This window comes from Peromyscus eremicus, chromosome 15, assembly GCF_949786415.1.
Source record: "Peromyscus eremicus chromosome 15, PerEre_H2_v1, whole genome shotgun sequence".
In the NCBI taxonomy this organism is placed as follows: Eukaryota; Metazoa; Chordata; class Mammalia; order Rodentia; family Cricetidae; genus Peromyscus; species Peromyscus eremicus.
Window position 1 is genome coordinate 5676628 of NC_081431.1, and position 19685 is coordinate 5696312.

The 19685-nt window shown below is 48.5% G+C and overlaps 1 protein-coding gene across 1 annotated transcript in view; it reads right to left on the reverse strand.

The window, feature by feature from the left end:
• The window catches only part of Ptpn14 (protein tyrosine phosphatase non-receptor type 14), a 146618-nt gene that overhangs the window by 26707 nt on the left and 100226 nt on the right, over positions 1–19685 (reverse strand). The window contains exons 6-12 of the mRNA XM_059280640.1: positions 15322–15392; positions 14510–14597; positions 10237–10325; positions 7260–7347; positions 6226–6308; positions 3513–3570; positions 850–928 (exon numbers count right to left, since the gene is read on the reverse strand). Coding sequence (XP_059136623.1) covers positions 850–928; positions 3513–3570; positions 6226–6308; positions 7260–7347; positions 10237–10325; positions 14510–14597; positions 15322–15392 — 556 coding nt within the window. The remainder of the gene's footprint in view (positions 1–849; positions 929–3512; positions 3571–6225; positions 6309–7259; positions 7348–10236; positions 10326–14509; positions 14598–15321; positions 15393–19685) is intronic.

Below are 19685 nucleotides of genomic sequence, written 5' to 3' on the forward strand. Positions count from 1 at the left end.
AGAACTGTATGTTTTTGATCATGGTGTTTTATCACAGTAGTAGAAACCACTGAGTCATCTCCCCATCCCATGAGCTACAAAAGCCGGCTTCTAAGTCAGGCCCATTCTGGATATGCAGGGTTACCCATGTGTAGGTCCCCAGCTGCTGTAACCTCAGTTTTAGAGGATCTCATGCTCTTCTGGCCGCCATGGGCATGGAATGCAAATGGTACACACACACACACACACACACACACACACACACACACACACACACACAGTTCTCATATCCAAATTCTAGCATTAACCTCTGTCTCCCTGATTTTGTATAGAAACAATAGTACCACAGGCTTACTGTGGGATTAAATGAGACAATACAGAACAAGTCCCTCGCCTAGTCCCGACACCTCATGGCCACTGGATCCATGTTCATTCTTGTCCCTGTACACAAAGGGCCTGAAGGAAGGATAAGAAGAAATGCTGAATGGTGAGGGTGAGAGTTTCTCTCAGTCACCCCAGCATCCTGCGGCTGCCCCAAGCTCCCAGCATTGGCACCGAGGGTGAAGTAAGTGCACTTGGGAAGGCTGGGCTGTCAATCTCCACCCTTGGCCCACTAAGAACGGAGGAAGACAAGAACGCACACTCCAGCTCGGCCTACATACACTTCTTCCTAGGTACCCAAATCTGGGAGATTTTTCTTTCCAGGAAGATGATATGCTTAATTTCACAAATGGAATCTGCTGGCCACTGTGGTTAGAAAATAACAAAGTTAAAGTCAAAACATCATGGACATTTTCTAGCAAGCTTCTTTGCTGTGCCCTGGGACCCTGCCTTCTGTCTTTCAGAGGAAGAAGGACGAGCTGCAGTTACCTTGGGAAGTGTGGGTCTCCGAGTAGTGCTCACTGCATTGCACATGCATGGGAGGCAGGATGTACGGCTGCTGCCTTGGCTGAAACAGAAAAGAAGGCTGCAGAGACACAAAGACACTAGAAAGATACCAGAAAACAGGCCCCCGCCCCCACCCAGGGAAGCATACTACAGCTGCTCTGTAGGCCACTCCTCTGACCCGCCCTCTTCTACTGACCTAAGCTCCCATCTCATAGTGATGCTGGGAACAGCAGAAATTGGTTCAAGGCCAGAGAGAGAAAAAAGCCAGCACCCAGAGTCTGGATGCAGCCATTCATTAGGGTGTCGGACACTGGCCATGTTCTCTGGGCCTCTGTAACAGATGCAGTCAAGATAGATGCACCCATCCAAGAAACTTGCTTTGCTGTGTCCAAAACTAGCTCCCTACAGAGCAGCAGAGCCCATGGTTCCAGTTCACAGAACCATGGGAGGCTTGTGTAGGGTCAGGGCTAAGTTAGGCTGGGCCCAGTGGTGAATTTACATAGAGTCCAAGAAAAAAGAAAGAAAGAAAGAAAGAAAGAAAGAAAGAAAGAAAGAAAGAAAGAAAGAAAGAAAGAAAGAAAGAGAGAGAAAGAAAGTACACAGAGAAACCCTGTCTCGAAAAACCAAAAAAAAAAAAAAAAAAAGAAAGAAAGAAAGAAAGAAAGAAAGACAGACAGACTATGACACACATAGTCTCAAGGCCCTGCAGAATCACATGTGGCACGGGCCAGACAGCACTTGAGTCTAGAAAGGACACCCTCCTGGCCAATGCAGAATTGTTCCCATCAACTCTTGAATATGGCATTTAGACCACTCTGAACCACTTCCTGCTGCAGAAGAGGGTGTACTTGATGTTGGGGGAATGATCTGTCTCCTCTCTCCTCTACTCTTATAGTTATTATCTCAAGATAACTGACTCAGAAGTGGGGTGCACACCTGTAATCTCACCACTTGGGGGGGGTAGAGGCAGGCGGATTTCTGTGAGTTTGAGGCCAGCCTGGGCTACAGAGTGAGTTCCAGGAAAGGCTCCAAAGCTACACAGAGAAACCCTGTCTTGAAAAACCAAAACCAACCAACCAAACAAACAACAACAAAAACCTCAACAGGAATCAGAGAAGAAAAGCATTGAAATGAACTGAGAGAATTCAGGTGCCAAGGAAAAGGCGCTGCTCACACTTCTAAATAATCCCAGAAGTCCTGGTGGGTGATTTTAGAGTTGCGATTTCAAAGTAGTCTTCCTTTTGCTGACAACACATAATTCAACTAAAGTTTCCTATAGTGGGGAAGGAAGGGCTGTCAGCTTTATGAACTTAAAGTGAGGACAGGACACAATGACACGAGAAACAGAAACACAGAGAAGGTTGGTTTACAGCCGCCTTCTGCTCGGGTTTGCTGTTGTTGTTTAAATCATTAAGTGACTTTATGAACTGGGCTAAGTATACAGTGAAGAACCAGTAATAGTTAATTTTTCAAATGCTGTTTCTGGATTATATTATTTAATTTCTTCTTTTTTTGACAAGGGAGCATGTTAGGATGGATCCACCTAAGGTCTCTCACCCTTCACATGCTAGACAAATGCTCAAAGACTAAGCTACATCAATGTCCGATTCTCATGTATTCATTCTAATATGAAACATTTCCCCCAGACCTGCTAATACAGAAACAAATGCCACAACATAGGTGCTCTAGTTTGGTGTCTGTTGCTGTGTGATAAAAACGCCATGACCATGAACATCAGCAACAGCCATGGGCTCAAGTCTAGAATTCTGAGAGTCTGTGCCATGATCTCTCCAGAAAGAAAAAAGAAAGAAAGAGAGAAAGGAAGGAAGGAAGGAAGGAAGGAAGGAAGGAAGGAAGGAAGGAAGGAAGGAAAGAAGGAAGGAAGAAGGAAGGAAGGGAGAAAGAACAATGTCCCCAAACCTTTGAAGAGAGAAGTTGAAGACAGGGCAGGTACACACTGGATATGGAGGAAACTCTTTGGTGCTCCTGTCTATCGACTCCAGGGAACTGTACATCTAGCGGAGTAGCAAGGCCACATGCCTTAAAGAGCTACCACAAGACAAGTAGAAAAGAACCACGGCAGCTCTGCCCTAGCGCCCTTGAGTAACACCAAGAGCCTGCAGCAGGACTCACGTACAGAAAATACAGCTGTGCTTCCTGCTCACATCACCAGGAAAAACAATAGCTTTTAAAAAGTAAAAATCAGCCAAAGGCTAGGGACTTTATTGACTAAAGTCTGGAAATTAGAAAACGTCCCATCCGTTCAATATACTGAGACCGTTAACCAGACTCATTTGGTTTCGGTTCATTTCAGAAGCATTTTTTCTGGCTAGTTTGCTCGGCTCTATCTGTGGCAGTGAATTCCTTGGAATCTGTGGCACTTACAACTGGGACATGTTACCAGGACAGATTAACAAATGGTCTGAAGGTAGATGACCATTCTGGCCTGGAATAAGACTGGGGAATGCCTCAAACCTCATGTAGAGAAGAGGGAGGTGCCCATGACTTCAGCTGGACACAGTGGATACTTACCACACCTCCTGCAAGTGGATTATGGCCTTCTATATTTCCAGCAATTCTCCCCCAGCCATGGCACCCTTACTCACCTCCCCCCAAATCCCAACTGACTGAGGACATGTACGTACCAGTGAGGACCGGCTCCAGGTGGGCTGGCGTCTGATTGGGGGTGGAGAATTTGACTGTCTGTATGAAAAATTTAAAATGTGAACCATCATTATTGCTGACCAAAGGTCAAAGAGTCAGACAGACAAGGGAAGCTGAGAAGGGGACCAGGCCAGCCCAGCAAAGCACACAGCACACAAAGTACACACGGTCATGACTGCACACACAGCACACATGGCACACACAGCACACACGGGCATGATTGCACACACAGCACACACAGTCATGATTGCACACACACAGCACACGCAGCACACATGGTCACGATTGCACACAGCACACGCAGCACACACGGTCATGATTGCACACACAGCACACACAGCACACACGGTCATGATTGCACACAGCACACGCAGCACACACGGTTCACGACCGCACACCAACACTAAGAACTCAATCCTGTCACTGTTCTCTTTCATCCTCAAAATGCTGGGAACACAGTTTTTGTGATGCTTTGCTCACTATTACTAGAAGAACGAGGCTTACTTCTAAAGAAATATTATGAGAGGAAATAAAGACTGGAAAACCTCACATCACGTGGACTTTTAAAACAGTGTCCCATGTGAACCTCTGTGTATGTGCATAATGAAAATATTTTGAACATGCTTCCAGTTTAAATAAAACTCCAAAATAGACAATATTTTTCAGTCTGAGCCCATAAAGATAATACATACTGCAATGTTTATCAAGCCAGATGCCTTTTCTGTTTGTTTTGACTCTGTTCTGATGCTGGGGGTCAGATCCAGCAAACAGCAGGCAAATATTCCACAGCTGAGGTATGTGCCCAACCCAGCAAATCTTTTACAGAGACAGTACTTTAGCACTGACTGAACAACAACAACAGAGAGGTGTGGCGAGCCGGAACACACCCATTCTTGAGAGTGGCTATCAGGACATCCCAATACCACACAGGGCTTAAAAAACAAAATGAAAGATAAGATACAGACTTCTCATTGGGCCAAAACTCTTCAAATAACGACTTTCCAGATTTGGAGATTTCGCCCTTCTACCTGCTTGCTGATAAATATCTCTACTCTGGTGAAACCATGGAGATAATGCAGTAATGAGGAGGGTCTTTTAGCAGCTGGTCAAATTCAGTGTTATCACTTCCAAGTTAAGCATGGTCCTCCAACTCTTCCTGCCCAGGTCAGAGGTGCAGCAACCATGCCCTGGAGTGAGGTATCCAGATGGCAAGGACCAGCTCGGCAGGGGCAGATCCTGGGTGACAAGCCTGAGTGGTTCATGAGTGGACAGTCCTGGATGGAGAAGGAGCCTACCGAGACGATTCAAGTGTTGGAAAACTCTAGAGGAATGCCCTTGACTTGAGATTATAGAGCTCAACGTGTATGTGGGAAGGATGAGCGTAAGTGCTCCCCGTGCCATGGAAGGAAGAAGAACGGCAGGGTTACCCCCGAACAGAATTCTTGATTTTCAGTGTTTCATGTGGTGTTCACGGATATTAGAAAAGACCCCAGGAGCATAAAAGTTGAACACAGCAATGAAGCCATTGGCTGAGACATGGTTAAAGAAGACAGCAACTCTTAAAAGGGTTCACACCCACTCAGAAGTTGGCTATGGAATTCTTGATGGGGTCAAGGCCACCACTCCAATTGAAAGGCAAGAGCAGAATAGAACCATAAGCATATGATGAGTGCCTGCAGAAGCCATGGTAATGTCCTTGTTTGGCCCTTCTAACCCATCTCTGCTAACTCTGCTGGTAGGCCTAGACTATCAGATGCACTTTTAGACCCTAGCAGCGAGTAATTGCGGTGCCTGGTTTGAAAGAGCCTGTGCAACATGGAGGGGAAAGTCTGCCTTGACCTGGGGCTCCAGTTCTGAGCAGCTGCCTTCTCCAGCAACACCTGCCATCCAGCAATATTCCGCCCTGCTTAGATGTGCCCACTGTGGGCATGGAAAGGCAGCTCCTCTCTTGCATTTACATCCCTGATGCTCTTTGAACCAAAATTAAACACCTTGGGGGCCCAAGCGGCAAGTGCGCTCCACTGAGGAACGCCTTTTGAAATCAACGGAAGCACAGACGACGACAGAGTGGGCCCCCGGCACGCCGTCTCCGAGGTCAGGCCACGAGGAAGTGCCCCCAATCAGACTCAGATTTATCATCTTTATTTCCGAACTAAATTAAAAAGACACACAGATACGTGCCATCTCGGAGTGCCTTCCAAATCCCCCTCTAATTACCCTGGCCTCTCATTTGCAGTCAGATGGCACGACCCAGGAGCGCACGCAGGGCTAGCCAACTGTGAGCGGAAACAGGCCGCTCCAGCGGCAGCATCCTCTCTTTTAAGTTGGCTCATCACTCCGCTCCCCACTTCTGAATATACTCCACATCTAACACGGAGGGGCACCTGGGCAAATTGGGAACAGCTGGGCTCTTCCGAACTCAGAGCCGAGTGCCGGAAAGGCACTGATGTGGCCCACCCATCCAGGAAGTTAGGCATTTACAGTCAATTTGGGAATGATTGTCTCTCCAGGCACACACACTGCAGTAGACCGCACTTAAACTTCTCTCACTCCTGACTGGCTCTGGACTCCTCCGATGGAGTCTACAGAGATCAAGGGAAAAGAACGACTGGAAAAGGGACCACAACTTCTCAGAAGCACTCAATTTAACAGGACCAACCATTCAGAGGGAGGGCGAACCACACATTTACTTACTCAGTGCAGATCTTGTTCTGTTTGTAAAATTTGTGCCGTGTTGTAAATAACCGAGAAATATATTTGGCATTTTCAATATCATCCTTGAAAAAGAAGAGATGGGAAAAAAAAAATAAGCATTTGTTTGGTTAGAGATGTGCTTCACAAAGACTGCTCTGTGTAGACACCCATGCCCTCTCCTTTCATCTGAAGTACAAAATAACACGTGAGGGCCAGGAAGCAAATCAATCTTGGTGGTGTCAATGGAGTCCGATTTACCATGGCCCGGTGAAGATGGTAGAGATGACCAACCACCTGTTAATGAATTCTTCACATCAAAGGTGCTGGGTCTGCAAGGATGAACTGGCATGGTCTCACCTAATTCTAAACCAGAACTTTCAAACCAAATAGCTGAGTCAAGGCAGGGCCTACAATTAATACAATTAACACCAATGTCATTCAACTGGAGGCAGGATGATGAAGTGAACTTTCTTGGCTCCCAGGAAGTTACCTCAGTAGAGGGCCAACTGACTCCAGACAGTGTGGCCTATGAGGAGACTGAAAAATCCAGGTCAGCCAGCAACAGAAAATGCAGTCTGACATAATTAGGAGTCACCTAAGGAAGACTGTGACCAGAGTGCTGTAGCATGCTGGACAAACTTGAATCTTAGTGGCAAAGCCAGTCGGAACATTCATCACTTGCAAGAAGTCATGCAGGACCAGGCAGGTATTAGAAAGAAACCCTTCAAGAGCACTGAGTCCCTTAGGGAGGACAGTTGTGTCCAACATGCAGCCATAGGGAAGACAGCCCAACCCTGTAAACATATTTAAAATACTATGAGGAGGGGTGTGAGTGTGTGTGTGTGTGTGTGTGTGTGTGTGTGTGTGTGTGACTTGATTGTGAAGTCCTTGAGTGTAGACTTTGTAGATGACAACAGTGTGTCCCAACATTAAAAGGCTTGGACATGCAAGTATTAGGTCATGGAGAACGAGGCAAGGGCATTGTTAGCTTAAAAAAAAATCCCTCCTCAAGCTGTGCAGACCCCTGGACTCACTGTGTGGAAGAGTGCTGTCTCCTCCTTGTCAATCAGCTCCAGCAGGATGGCTGATTTGCTGTGGGTGACACTCCCAATGTCATTCCACCTGGGCCAAAGAAATGTGACTAGGTTTACTCAAAGACGGTCCATGTATCCACCACGATAAAGGTCTCATCTTACAATTATGATTTAACTATTTTTTTCTTTTAGGCAAAAGCTTAAATATTCCACCTCTCAAAGGAGAAGACAGAAAGAAATGCAATATGCACTAACTCACACAGTTAACAATTCAATTTAAAATACATCTACCTCGTGACACTCATTTGTGAAATGCAGTTTTCTTTATGGATAGCTAGGAGAAAAATCTGCAAAGGTCTTGTTACCATTCTCCCAGGTGTCCACCGAGGAGGCACTTCCCACGTTCCCTGCGTGTTTTCAATGCACAGCTGGAGCTCTGTTGCAGTGTGCACTTCAGATTCACTGTGCCATTGAGGAAAAACTGCCCAATGGCTGTTTCTGTGTCTATGCATCATTCATGTAAACATACACATACGAGCTTTCTTAGCCTGTCCCCAGAGACCTGTCTCTAATGGATGTGCAAGGGACTGACTCAGTACATGGATACAGGCAGGAAGACACAGGGAATCCACCTGAGTGTGGGGCCTGTGGTCTGCCAGGGTCTTGTGGGGACTCTAATCGCAGAAGCGTGTGCCAGACACCAGGAAATAATACCTGGTTGCCTCCCATTCTCCCTGGAGCCAGTTCCTAGACATCTTTTCAATGCTCAAGCTTCAGCAGACGCCCCAGCCCCAGCTCCCCATCTGTCTATTTTGCATTCTGTTGTGCTCACTGAAGTTCCTCCAATCTCTGTTGAGCTTGTTTTTTCTTTTCTCTGTCTTTCTTTTTTGTTAAGACAAGGTTTCAAATATTCCAGACCGATCACAAACATGCCATGTAGCTGAGGGTGACCTTGAACTTCTGATTCTCCTGTTTCCACCACTACACACAATGTTTATATGGTGCTGGGGACTGAGTGCAAGGCTTCTTTCCTGCTAGGCAGACAGTGCACAATCTGGGCTCTATCTCCAGCCCTTCTTAAAGTGCTCACCTCTGGAGTCTCATGCCCTAGCAAGCCCTTCCTCACTCCTACCACTCACCCAAAGAAAAAGAGCCTGCTGAAATGCTCACTCCCTGCCACACTGTGGTGCAAGCTTTTACTTCTGGGCTTAGATATCTCAAGAGACCCCGGAAGACCACAGGTTCCTCATCTGTAGAGACTCCATGTCTTCATGTCTGTAATCAGTGCACTGAGCCAGCCTCTTGAACAGAGTTCAAGTTTCCCGTCCTATCTAAAGCAGAAAAAGTGGCTGATGTGCCCCTCCTTAGAGTAGATTCGATGTAGACACTGGTGAGAACCCGAGTCTACTCCCGAGTCTGAGTTCTTACCTGGGGTTTTCAAAGTTACCCCTGGTCACCTGCCCATTCCAGAACAGCCATGCTCCCCACACATGCCCTCTCCAAACGCTCCCTAACAGAGACACCTGGCTGAGTGGCCACCTGCTGCTGCTAGGATCTCCAGACAGGAGACTTCTTTCTTCCAGGTGAATTCCTTCAAAGCATCTGCCAAAGATCTACAGACCCTCCTCCCCCTGTGCCCACCTGGGAACAGCTCCTGGGGGGATGGAACAAACCCTGCAGAGGCTTCTGGTCCTGACATCTGCACGTGGCTGTTTCCAGTCCAGCAGCACGTGTGTAGGGGTGCTCACGTAGCTGTAGGTTCATATGCGTGTGTATGTGGGATCTCCAGGGGACAGCTTTGAGTTCGTCATTCCTCAGTCACCATCCACCTTGGTTTCTGAGACAGTCTCTTTCTGATCTGGAACTCGCCAAGCACGTTAGTCTGGCTAACCAGTGAATCCCAAGGATCCACCTGTGTCTACCTCCCAGCTCTGGGACCACAAACCTGTGCCATCATACCCAGCGTTTTTTATGTGGGTCCTGAGGACAGAAGTCGGGTCCTTGCGAGACTTTGCCAACTAAGGTATGGTTCCCTAGCCCTTAAAGGTTTGCTTAAGTCTAAAGGTCTCTGTACTCATTGTAGCCTCAAAAATCAAGTGGGAAAAATCATAAGAATAATGGCAGAGTGGTGATCTAAGATCAGTAACACTTACCAGGATGGTTTGGGTTGGAAACTGTCTAAAAAGGCAGCCCTAACTGATCCTGAGAACTCCTGCTTTGCCTGTTAGAGCTGTCGTTTATCGTCGGCCTTAGATACACAGCTACATTCATCAGACGCACACACAAGAATGGTATCCTGTCAATCAACACAGGGCTAGACTATCCGGGTACATAAAGGTGAGCATGCTGCTGTCAGGGAACCTATAGGCAACCATGTGAAGAGCCAGCTAGTGGACATTCCCCACACCCCTGGACAGCGTCTGCTTGTACTAAATGGAAAAGGTTAAAGGGTCCAAGTAACTCAACAACAATAACAACAACAACAAAAACAAAAACAAAGCGCTCAGGTAATTTCATTTGTTATCACAGACTAATTGCCTCTAAAACACACTTTTACAGGCAATCAATCCCTTAGTTAGTATAAAGATCACTTTGTCCTTGTCCAGTCCATGTGGTCAGGCAGAGTGCGTAGGGCTGCAGGAAGAATCTGGTTTGGATCTAAATGGCCAGGGACAGTCCCAACAAAGGCAATCAGCAGGACTGACTACAGAACCCGCCCTTCCCACTCTCCAGGTCTGCCCCTGTGGCTCTGGAGACTTGAAATGCATGTTTCCTGTGGCCAGAGAGGAAAGAACTGAACCTCCAGGAAAAGCAGTATCAATTTCCCCTGGCCCCATCAATCCTGAAGATGGCTACTTTCATCTGAACTGAGAAAATGAAATCTACTCAGGTCCAGTGTGGCTCTTAACTCATTGCAAAACAACTGTCTAGGGCATGGCCTGCAGACTCTGAAGGGAAAGAACGGAGGACACATTACCTGTATATGACTGCCTGTCTTCCAATTCTGTTCCTCACAAAAATCCCCATAAAGAAAATGCCAAGGTGCATGCTGTTGCCATGGTTGTCCTGCAGAAGATCAACAGAAGGCATTTGTTACCACCACGACCTTGCTGAGCCATCACAACAGCCAAGGTCAAACAGCCCAAGCGTCCCAAAAGACCAATGGAGAACGACATGGGGCGTGGTATGGTGTGCCTGTATGCCACACAGTGGAATACAGTGTGGGCTTCAGAGAGGATCCTCTGGCGTTTGAAACTGGAGACCGTTATTCTAAGTGAAATAAGAAAGGCACAGGGAGACAAACACTGTTCACTTAGATGGAGTGGAGCTCATCAGAGCAGAGAATGGGGTAGCAAGGAGCAAAACAGAGGCTGCAGGAGTGAAGAGATACGAGCCAAGACAAAAGCCCTAACTAAATTAGAGGGACAAATTCGGGGATCTACTGTGCATCATGGTGACTGTGCTTAGCAGCAACACGCCATATTCTCAAAAATTCACTGAGAACAGATTTCGTGTTCACCCCACAAAAAATGCTAAGACTGTGAGATAACACATCTGTTAGCTTGATTTCCCCATCCTACATACATCCAGGTTTCAGAAGACCTGTACGTAACAAATACATACCGTTTAATTTGTCATTTGAAAGACACAGACACTTACAAGGCAAGAGACAGCACTCATCTTAAGCGTTTGCCGCAGTCTGCCCACAGGCACCCGCCCTGCCAGTCCAAACCTCTAGGAGGAAGGAAGCCACAGAGCTGCTTGCCATCCTGGCTACAGGGCGATGGAGCTGGGACCCCAGCGCATGTCTCTCTTTCCCACATTCTACTGAGAGGCAATTTTATGATTCTTCTCAAATTTGTAGACTGTTTCTCCTTCAGGAACTTCTACTAAAGTTTTAGTTAGTTTCCATTTTTCTTTTATTTATTATTATTATTATTATTATTATTATTATTATTATTATTATTTTAAAAGAAAAAGCTATCCATCTCCATACTTTGAAGAGCTGGCTATCACTTGGGTTTGTGACAAATTTCACCCACCCTCCCCTGTTGGCGTCCAAGCGCTGCTGTCTCTCCAGACAGGACAACTGTAAGCTGCCTCGCAGGGGCTGGGAACCAAACCTGCGTCCTCTGCAAGAGCAGCAAGTGCTCTTAACTACCAATCCATCTCTCCATCCAATTTCTGGTATATTTTTAATTTCTGAAATTTTTAAACTGTCTCAATGATTGTTTTTATAAATTTTTAAATAGGGTCTTATTATATCCCAAACTGTTATGAACTCACTAGGCAGTTTGTGAGGGTGACACTGAACGTCTGGGCTTCCTTCTTGCACTTCCCAAGTGCTGGGATTACAGATAGACGCCACTCTGTCTGGTTGACACGGTGGGGAATGAACCCAGAGCTTTGAGCTTGCTGGGTCAGCACTACACCAAATGATTCTTCCTGCAGCGTCTGCCTCTCCCAGGCTGCTGCATTCTTATCCCATCAGCCCCTGTTGTAAACACTGGGGCATTCTGCAGGGCAATGCTTGGCTGTGCACACTGACTGTGGATGCTCACTGGTGACTGGGAGCCTTGTGACATAGGCAGGCCTTGTGGACTTTACTAGCTGGCCACTCATGGGGCCCTCTGCTAAGGACCCCAGACTCCTTGTCTTCAGCCTGGGCTCTTGGGCAAGTCAGAGGCGTCCCGTTACCTAGGATACCTGGCCGCCAGGGTTATCAGAACACAGTGGGCAAAGACTGAACTTTGGAGAAGTTATCATGAGGTCCCCTGCTTTCACTGGAGCAAGGTGGTGGTCACGACAGCAAGAGACAGGGACCCTCCTTCAAAGCTGACATTACAAGGCTTCTAAGGGGTTGAATTAAGGTAAGACAGCCACTGGCGGTCAACCCTGAAAAGGTATGAAGAGAGAAGAGGTCAGGCATGGTGTTGCACCCCAGGAACCCCAGCACGCAGACAGTGGTGGAAAGAAAGTTTTGCCCCTGATATCAGTGTGAGCTACTCCATGAGCTGAGGGGTGCAGCAGGAACTGGGGAAGAGGAAACAACATGGTTTCTATACTGAAGAAAAACTGAAAGGTAAGTTATACCACCAAAAGATTCGTGTGAAGTGAGGTGGGGATGTGAGAAGAGAGGGAAAGGAGACCCTCCAGGAATACCCTGGCTGCTTTGCCTGCAGGTCCACACCAGAGTTGGGTGTAAAAGTGACTCAGGAAGAGCCATTCCTGGAGCAGGACAATGGAGGGACACACAGAAGGGATGCCCAAGGCGGCCGAGCCATACTGGATGCTGCAGGCATCACACTAGACCCAACTTAACGCTGGGCACACTGCTGAGGAGAGTGTTGGAGCTGTAGTCCTGGGTGGAGCCTCGTCTGAGCAACCATCGATGAGCCCACCGGCTCTATTGGTATGGGAGCACCTCAGCCAGCAGCTACATGAGTGTATGTGGAGGGTTAGGAAGGGGAGACGGTGCCCAAGGAGGGCTGGGGACATTTGGGGAACCCCTTATGGGAAACCTGGCTCTAACTGGAAGTGCACACAGGGGCCACACTGTCCATCTCACTTTCTATCCTCTGCACACTCTGCTGTCTGCTTAGGCAAACTTCTTCAAGGCAGGCCACTCTCCACCCCTACTGTCTTTTGCTCCTACCTACCATCCTGGGTCACCCAGAATCATGGGGTCTGTGGATAGTCATCTCCATCGGGGACAGATATATTGGGGGAATCTGGCAGCTCAGCAAAGTTCTCCCAAAAGATCGGCACTGCTCACCACCCCACCCCACTCCAAGGTAGGCAAGTAATTCCTTGAAGAACCTGCTAGAAACACATCGAAACCCTGCAAGGTAGATGTCAGCACTAGCTTGAGTGTCCTTCAATCCTAAAGTTCGGACACTAAAAATAAGCAAATGATAGCAAAAACGAAACCCCCAACTTCCAGGCAGAGAAGATGGTTTGGTAGAAATAGAGAAAAGTTTACTGATTTTTTTCAGTGACCCGAAATATCATGGCTATATATGGGCTGCTGTAAGTGGGCTGCAGATGGCCTTGCCAGGCATTACTACGAGGAAAATGGATTACAGCCCTACCAAGGGCGGCCATTAGAGAAGCAAAAGAAAATTAAACAAATCTAAAAGAGAGCCATTTAGCCCCTTTCACGAGACGCGGCCACCTCGCTCGAGTCTGTGTGATGCTCACAGGCAGTTCTCATTAAGGCAAATTGCGAGCAAGCAACAGATCGGGAGCAGAGCGCGTATAAAGCAGCCCGCGGCGCCAACACGGAGGGAAGTGTGTGTGTGCTGAAATGACAAGCATCGCCCAGATCGCCGGGTGTGCCAGCCGCATTAGGTTTCTGACAGAACTCCATCTTTTGAAGAGCTGGTCAGCAGAGAGAGGAAAATGAGCTTGGATGATGGCCTCCATGATGCTTCCAGCCACACCCACTCCAGTAGGTGGGGCCGTTACAAAGGATGCGGTGTGCTTTAATGATTTCCTAGGCACGGCTTCCACAAAACACCCACCACACACAGCTCTGCAGAGCTGGAGAAATAAAAAATGATTGCATATTGGAGATGCTTCAGTCTGTCTCTCCAACAATCATCCCCACATCCAAAGAAGAGTAAAGAGAAGACACATGAGAAGAAAACTGCTAGCCAGCCTCGCTGTTCACATTCACAGGACGTCAGCTTCTTGCCCTGGTGCACAAAAGACAGGTCTCACCTTGATACTTGAAGGGGAGGGATACGCTGGTGCAAACACTCACTCAGATGACCGTCCGAGCAGATGAGTATAATCTGCTGATGATCAATCACCAAAATCTCTGAGCTCAGAAAAAGCATCCACTTTACCTAAAGTGAGTTCTTAACTGCTGCAGTTGGAATGAGAAATGTCCCTGATAAGCTCATGTGTTTGAAAACTTCATCCCAGCTGGTAATACTGTTGGGGAGGGTTATGGAACCTTGCTGGAGGAAGTGGGTCACTGGGGATGAGTCTTGAGGCTGTTCACTCTGCTTCCCGGTTGCTTATGCAATGTGACCAGCTGCCTGAAGGGCTTCTCCAACACCAGGGCTGCACCCCCTGAACTGTGAGCTAAAGCAAACCTTGCCCTATAAGCTGTCTCTTGTCGGGTCTTTCTGTGTCACAGGGCAGACAGGGAGTGTCACATGACACTGAGAAGGGGACGCCACTCTGGCCCATGGCAATCCATGTTAACTTTAAAACGTGCAGAGGCAGGAAAGGTGCGTTACCTTCACCGGGAAGGTCTCCTGTCCAAATCCATCCAAATGCTCTACTTCATTGATGTACATCAGCTCCGCTTCTGCAGGCAGGATCCCACTACAAGCAAAACAGCACCAGAGGAGGAAATGGGCAGCAGTACAAAGTCAGCGGAAAAGGTCCCTATCCTGACAGGGATGGCAATCATTTCTTTCCACCTGGGAGGGTGGTGCCTTGTTAAGGTGGCATTAACTAACGTTCAACAGCCTTTTACTCAAAACTGAATAAGAAAGGGAAGGTAGCCAGGCAGCGGTGGCACATGCCTTTAATCCCAGCACTTGGGAGGCAGAACCAGGCTGATCTCTGTGAGTTCGAGGCCAGCCTGGTCTACAGAGCAAGATCCAGGACAGCCAGGGCTACACAGAGAAACTCTGTCTCGAGAAACCAAAAAAAGAAAAGAAAAAAAAAGAAAATGAAGGTAAATTACTCAATTAAGAGACATAGCCTTAAAAGCACTAATTATTCAATACATCCCCGTGAGCAATGCTGTCTACTTTAAAAAGATACTATTTTGCTCAGGACGATGACAATTTCTACAATTTTAAAAATGAAAATTTTAAAGAGGGAGAAGGGAAGAGGAGGGAGAGGAAGAGAGGATACAAAAGGAATATGGGGGGGGGGCTGTGAGGAAGCAGGAGCACAGCTCCCCCACCCACCCCCAAGCTCCACTCAGAATAATAACACAGAGCCCAGTCACATGGTAGGGGCAGGGAACCGCATGAGCCAGGCCAGGGGTAGGACAGTATGCTGTGCTGGCTGGATTCTTAGCCTCCACCTGCCTTACCTGTGGGCCTTGTGCTCCTGGGCCACCTTCTGGGTCAGCTCCTCCAGAACAGCTTCCTCCAGGGCCAAGTCCTGGAAGAAAGGGAGCACTCAGGTCAGGGGTGATATCTGTCATGGCACCCTGGTCAGGTTTCTCCACTCCCACCCCACCCCACCCCCACCCCACCCCCACCCCACCCCCCGTGACACATTCCTTCTCTCTCTCCTGCAGAAGAATGGGCTCAAGTGTTCAGTGTCTGCTGTTGCTCACAGCTCCTACCACTGCCAGTGGGACCCACACAGCACAGCTCCCATAGCCAGTGGGACCCACACAGCACAGCTCCTACCACTGCCAGTGGGACCCACATGGCACAGCTCCCATAGCCAGTGGGACCCACACAGCGCAGCTCCTACCACAGACAGTGGGACCCACACAGCACAGCTCCCATAGCCAGTGGGACCCACACAGCACAACTCCTACCACTGCCAGTGGGACCCACACAGCACAGCTCCTACCACTACCAGTGGGACTCACACAGCACAGCTCCTACCACAGACAGTGGGACCCACACAGCACAGCTCCTACCATAGCCACTGAAACCCAGGCAGTTTTTTTCCCTTCCCTATCTGCCTCCCAGATGCACTTTTATTAAATTGCTTGGTATGTGCTTGTGTAGTGTGCGTGTGCGTGTGCGTGTGTGTGTGTGTGTGTGTGTGTATGCAGGTGCATTTGTGTGTGCACATGAATGTGTGTGCATGTGTGGATGGCAGAAAATTACTTCAGCTCGTGCCTCTTGATGTCGGCCACCTTGGTGGGTTGGTTGGTTTTGCTGTTGTTTGTTTTTAAACACAAGGACTCTCACTAGCCTGGAACTCACCAGGTAGGTTAGGCCAGTGGGCCAGAAAGCTCCAGGGACCCACCCGGTTCTGCCTCCTCAGCACTGGGATTGCAAGCCAGCTTTGCTTTGACCTGGGTTCTGGGAATCAAACTCACGTCCTTGAGAGCACTTTACTGTCTAACTATCTCCCAAGGGAACCCTGGGAAATAAGAAGCTTCCAGCTGTGAGACTGCAAGGATGCTGTGTGCCTGAGACACTAGCTGCAAGCATCTGGAGCCACACCAGGTGCTAATTCTAAAAGGCATAAAGAACAGAATGAACTGAAGATCAAAAGGCTCCATTAAACCCCCAGTTCCAACTTTGAAAATGCCCAAAGGCACCCTTCTGCTATTATACTCAATTCAATGCCTCCACCTGTGTGGGGCGGGGGGCGGTGACAGAGGTATGTACACCCCAGAGATGTGTGAGTGTGCCAGTGGCTGAATGACAAATGGCAGGGTGTGTGCCACAGCCACACACCTGTGGAACGCCTGTGTGCTCAACTTTGTTCTTTTCTCTGCTGAGGAAATGCCATCTGACGACCCAGTGACTAAGGAAGATCAAACAGGGCCATTCATCCCGCCCTCCCTCCCCCCTCCCCAGCAGAGGAATGTATGCTTCCCTTTGAGAGCTCCAGCAGAACCAAGCAGAAAGTTGACAACTTTCCATGGCTCCCCACTGCTTGCACAATTAGGTCAACACCTGGGCCTGGCATCTGGACCTTTGTTCAGGGGGACCCAGCCATTCCTTCCAGATCTCCTCCCCTCAAAGTTCAGAGCCTCAGGCAAGCTTCTGCTCTCAGCACGGCTTTTACTGTCTCCTTTACCCTGGTGCCCACACTTCTGGGAAGAGCCACACAGTCCCAGCACACAACGGGAAACATCCCGTCTCAATTCCCGCAATCCTCTGTGGCACCTTTTCTCCCCTAGACGTACCCCTCTGCTGGGGGGTGCCTCTGTATGTTCTGCCTACGGTGTTTCCTCTGTAGTTATCTACACACCATCCTATTTCATTTCATGTTTTCCTCCACCTGCTAGAATCTGGGTACCTCGAGGGCAGCCATTCTTCCCATCGAGTCAGAGGTCAGTCACGGGGCTTTTCCACAATGACCATTCCAAGTTCACAATACAAAGGAAGTGGTCAATAAATACTGACTGACCTGAACTTGCCATATGGCATGTAACTTCTGTATTACTAGACAAGCGGTTTTGATTATACAAAACGGGTTACCAGTAGTTGGTCCCTCTGCTTATCCTGTCCGCTCGCATTTCAAAACGCAGACAGCAGCACTCATCAGCTCACATTTGCGTCTCACAGACTGAGTCACTGTGATAGTAACACAACCAAATCACCGGTTACAGAGAATTTACCCTGGACCAGGTTGGGTACCTCATGCTGATGTTCTCCTTGCTCTTCACAGTGGGGGTGGGTCTATTCTCACTTCTGATGAGAAGGCTGAGGCTTCCAACCATCAGCTAACTTGTTCAAGGTTGTGTGGCCAGTAAGGGTGCTAGCCCCATGTGGCCTCAGCATCACTCAGGTACCGTGTGTGTGTGTGTGTGTGTGTGTGTGTGTGTGTGTGTGTGTGTGTATTAAAGTTTCCGACCATAGACCATCCAGGACAGGTCACGGCGTGGTGGACTGAGGATGTGTCCTCAGAAAAGAATGATGAAGGCTGTAAGCTAAGCCTAGAACACCCCAATTCAGTCATGAGCACGGGCAGCCACCATATGAAGTTCAGCACTGCCCAGGGAGACTTTGGGGGAAGATAAAAATGCTTCTGCTCTTTCCCCCAGACAAGCACCTGGCTACTGAGCAGTTAAGATGTGGCCAATGCAGCTAGGGAACTCAACCTCTAATTTTATTTAACTTGAGGCTAATCAGAGTGAGGGCAAATCTAAGAACAATAATCTCAATAGTAGGGAGGCAGGGTAGCTGAGGCAGGAGGATCACAAGTTCAAGGCCAACCTAGGTTAAATAGTGAGTTAAGAGTTGGCTTGGGCAACTTGAGACCTTGCTTCAAATGAAAAATACAAAAAGGGCCAGGAATATGCGCTCATCATAGGGTACCTGTCTGGCATGTGTTAAACCCAGATTAATCCCTTATACTGAAGAGAGGTGTGGGGAGCACATGAGAGCTGGAGAGAGAGAGAGAGAGAGAGAGAGAGAGAGAGAGAGAGAGAGAGAGAGAGAGAGAGAGAGAGAGAAAGAGAGAGAGAGAGGGGGAGAGAGAGAGTGTATTGTGCATGTCGAGGTTCTCAGGTGCCTTCTACCCTTTGCCTGAGACAGGGTCTCTCACCGCCCTAGAACTTTGCTAAGCAGGCTAGGCTACCAGGCCAGCAAACTTCCAGGGATCTATTTACCTGTCTCTACTTCCCACTGTACCATTGCTGGGATCCAGGCGCACGCCACAGCACCCAGCTTTTTATGTGGGCTCTGCAGACCAAAGTAGGGGCCTCATGCTTGTAGGGCAAGCAGTTTTACTAATCCAACCATCTCCTTGGATCTGTTTTCGTATTTTAATATCTCTGTTGGCACCTAGGCTGCATCTCCTTTCCAGACTTCCAGACCTGCAAAAGTCTTCCGGCAGGGGAATGGACGACTGTGGAGGAGGAGCTGCCAGAGATGAGCACTGGGAAGGGGTAACGGTGGAAAGACTGGCAGCCCTCAGTCCACCTGAGCTTCATCAGCCAAGGGAGCATGCTCCGAGAAACCTGTGTTGTAAGCTCTTGGGGGACAGGTATTATATAAATGACCATAGAAGGCCACAGCAGACCTGCCAAGTCCCTCTTGGGGCCAAGCCACAGTTGGGACATGGGACACCTCTGTGCCTCCTCTTAATCCACTGTCTCCTCTCCTGTAACAACCCATGTGTCTCAGGACAATTGGCTATAAAGAAGCATAAAAACCTGGGATCTGCAGCATCTGCCCTTTAGACTCAGATCCGAACCTGTAACAGTCTCTGTTCAGCGAAGCAGTTGCCACCATGTAGGCTCCAAGAGCCCTAACTCCTCAGAAGCCTTGGGTCTCAGCCACCATGACGCCCCTCCCACGAGACAGGCCACAGCCAAAGTGACAGCTGACTCTTTCCCAAATACCTCCTCTTCCTTCTCTGTCCTGATCGTGCCTTCTCCCCTCTGCTCTACCTCTTATACCGAAGTCCTTTAAGACACAGCTGACACCCCAGTCATCCCTGAGCCTCTCCTAACCCCTGAGGTACGTGTGGTCTCTCCCCAGGTTGTAATTCCTGACCTATGGAATCGCACCCTGATTGACTGGGCAAATCTCACCCTGGGAACATGCACTGCTCTAGTTCTTGTGCAGTTTCATTCCCAGGTATCTACTACCCAGGTCAGCACTTGGGACAAAACTGAACAACAACAACAACAAAGGAACCCATGTGAGTGGCTGTTTCTAAAAGGAGAGCCAGAGGCTTGCAGCTCAGCTCTTCCATGAGGTGCCTTCTCGATGTATTCAGTCATCACCACGAAAACTCCTCTCAGTGAAG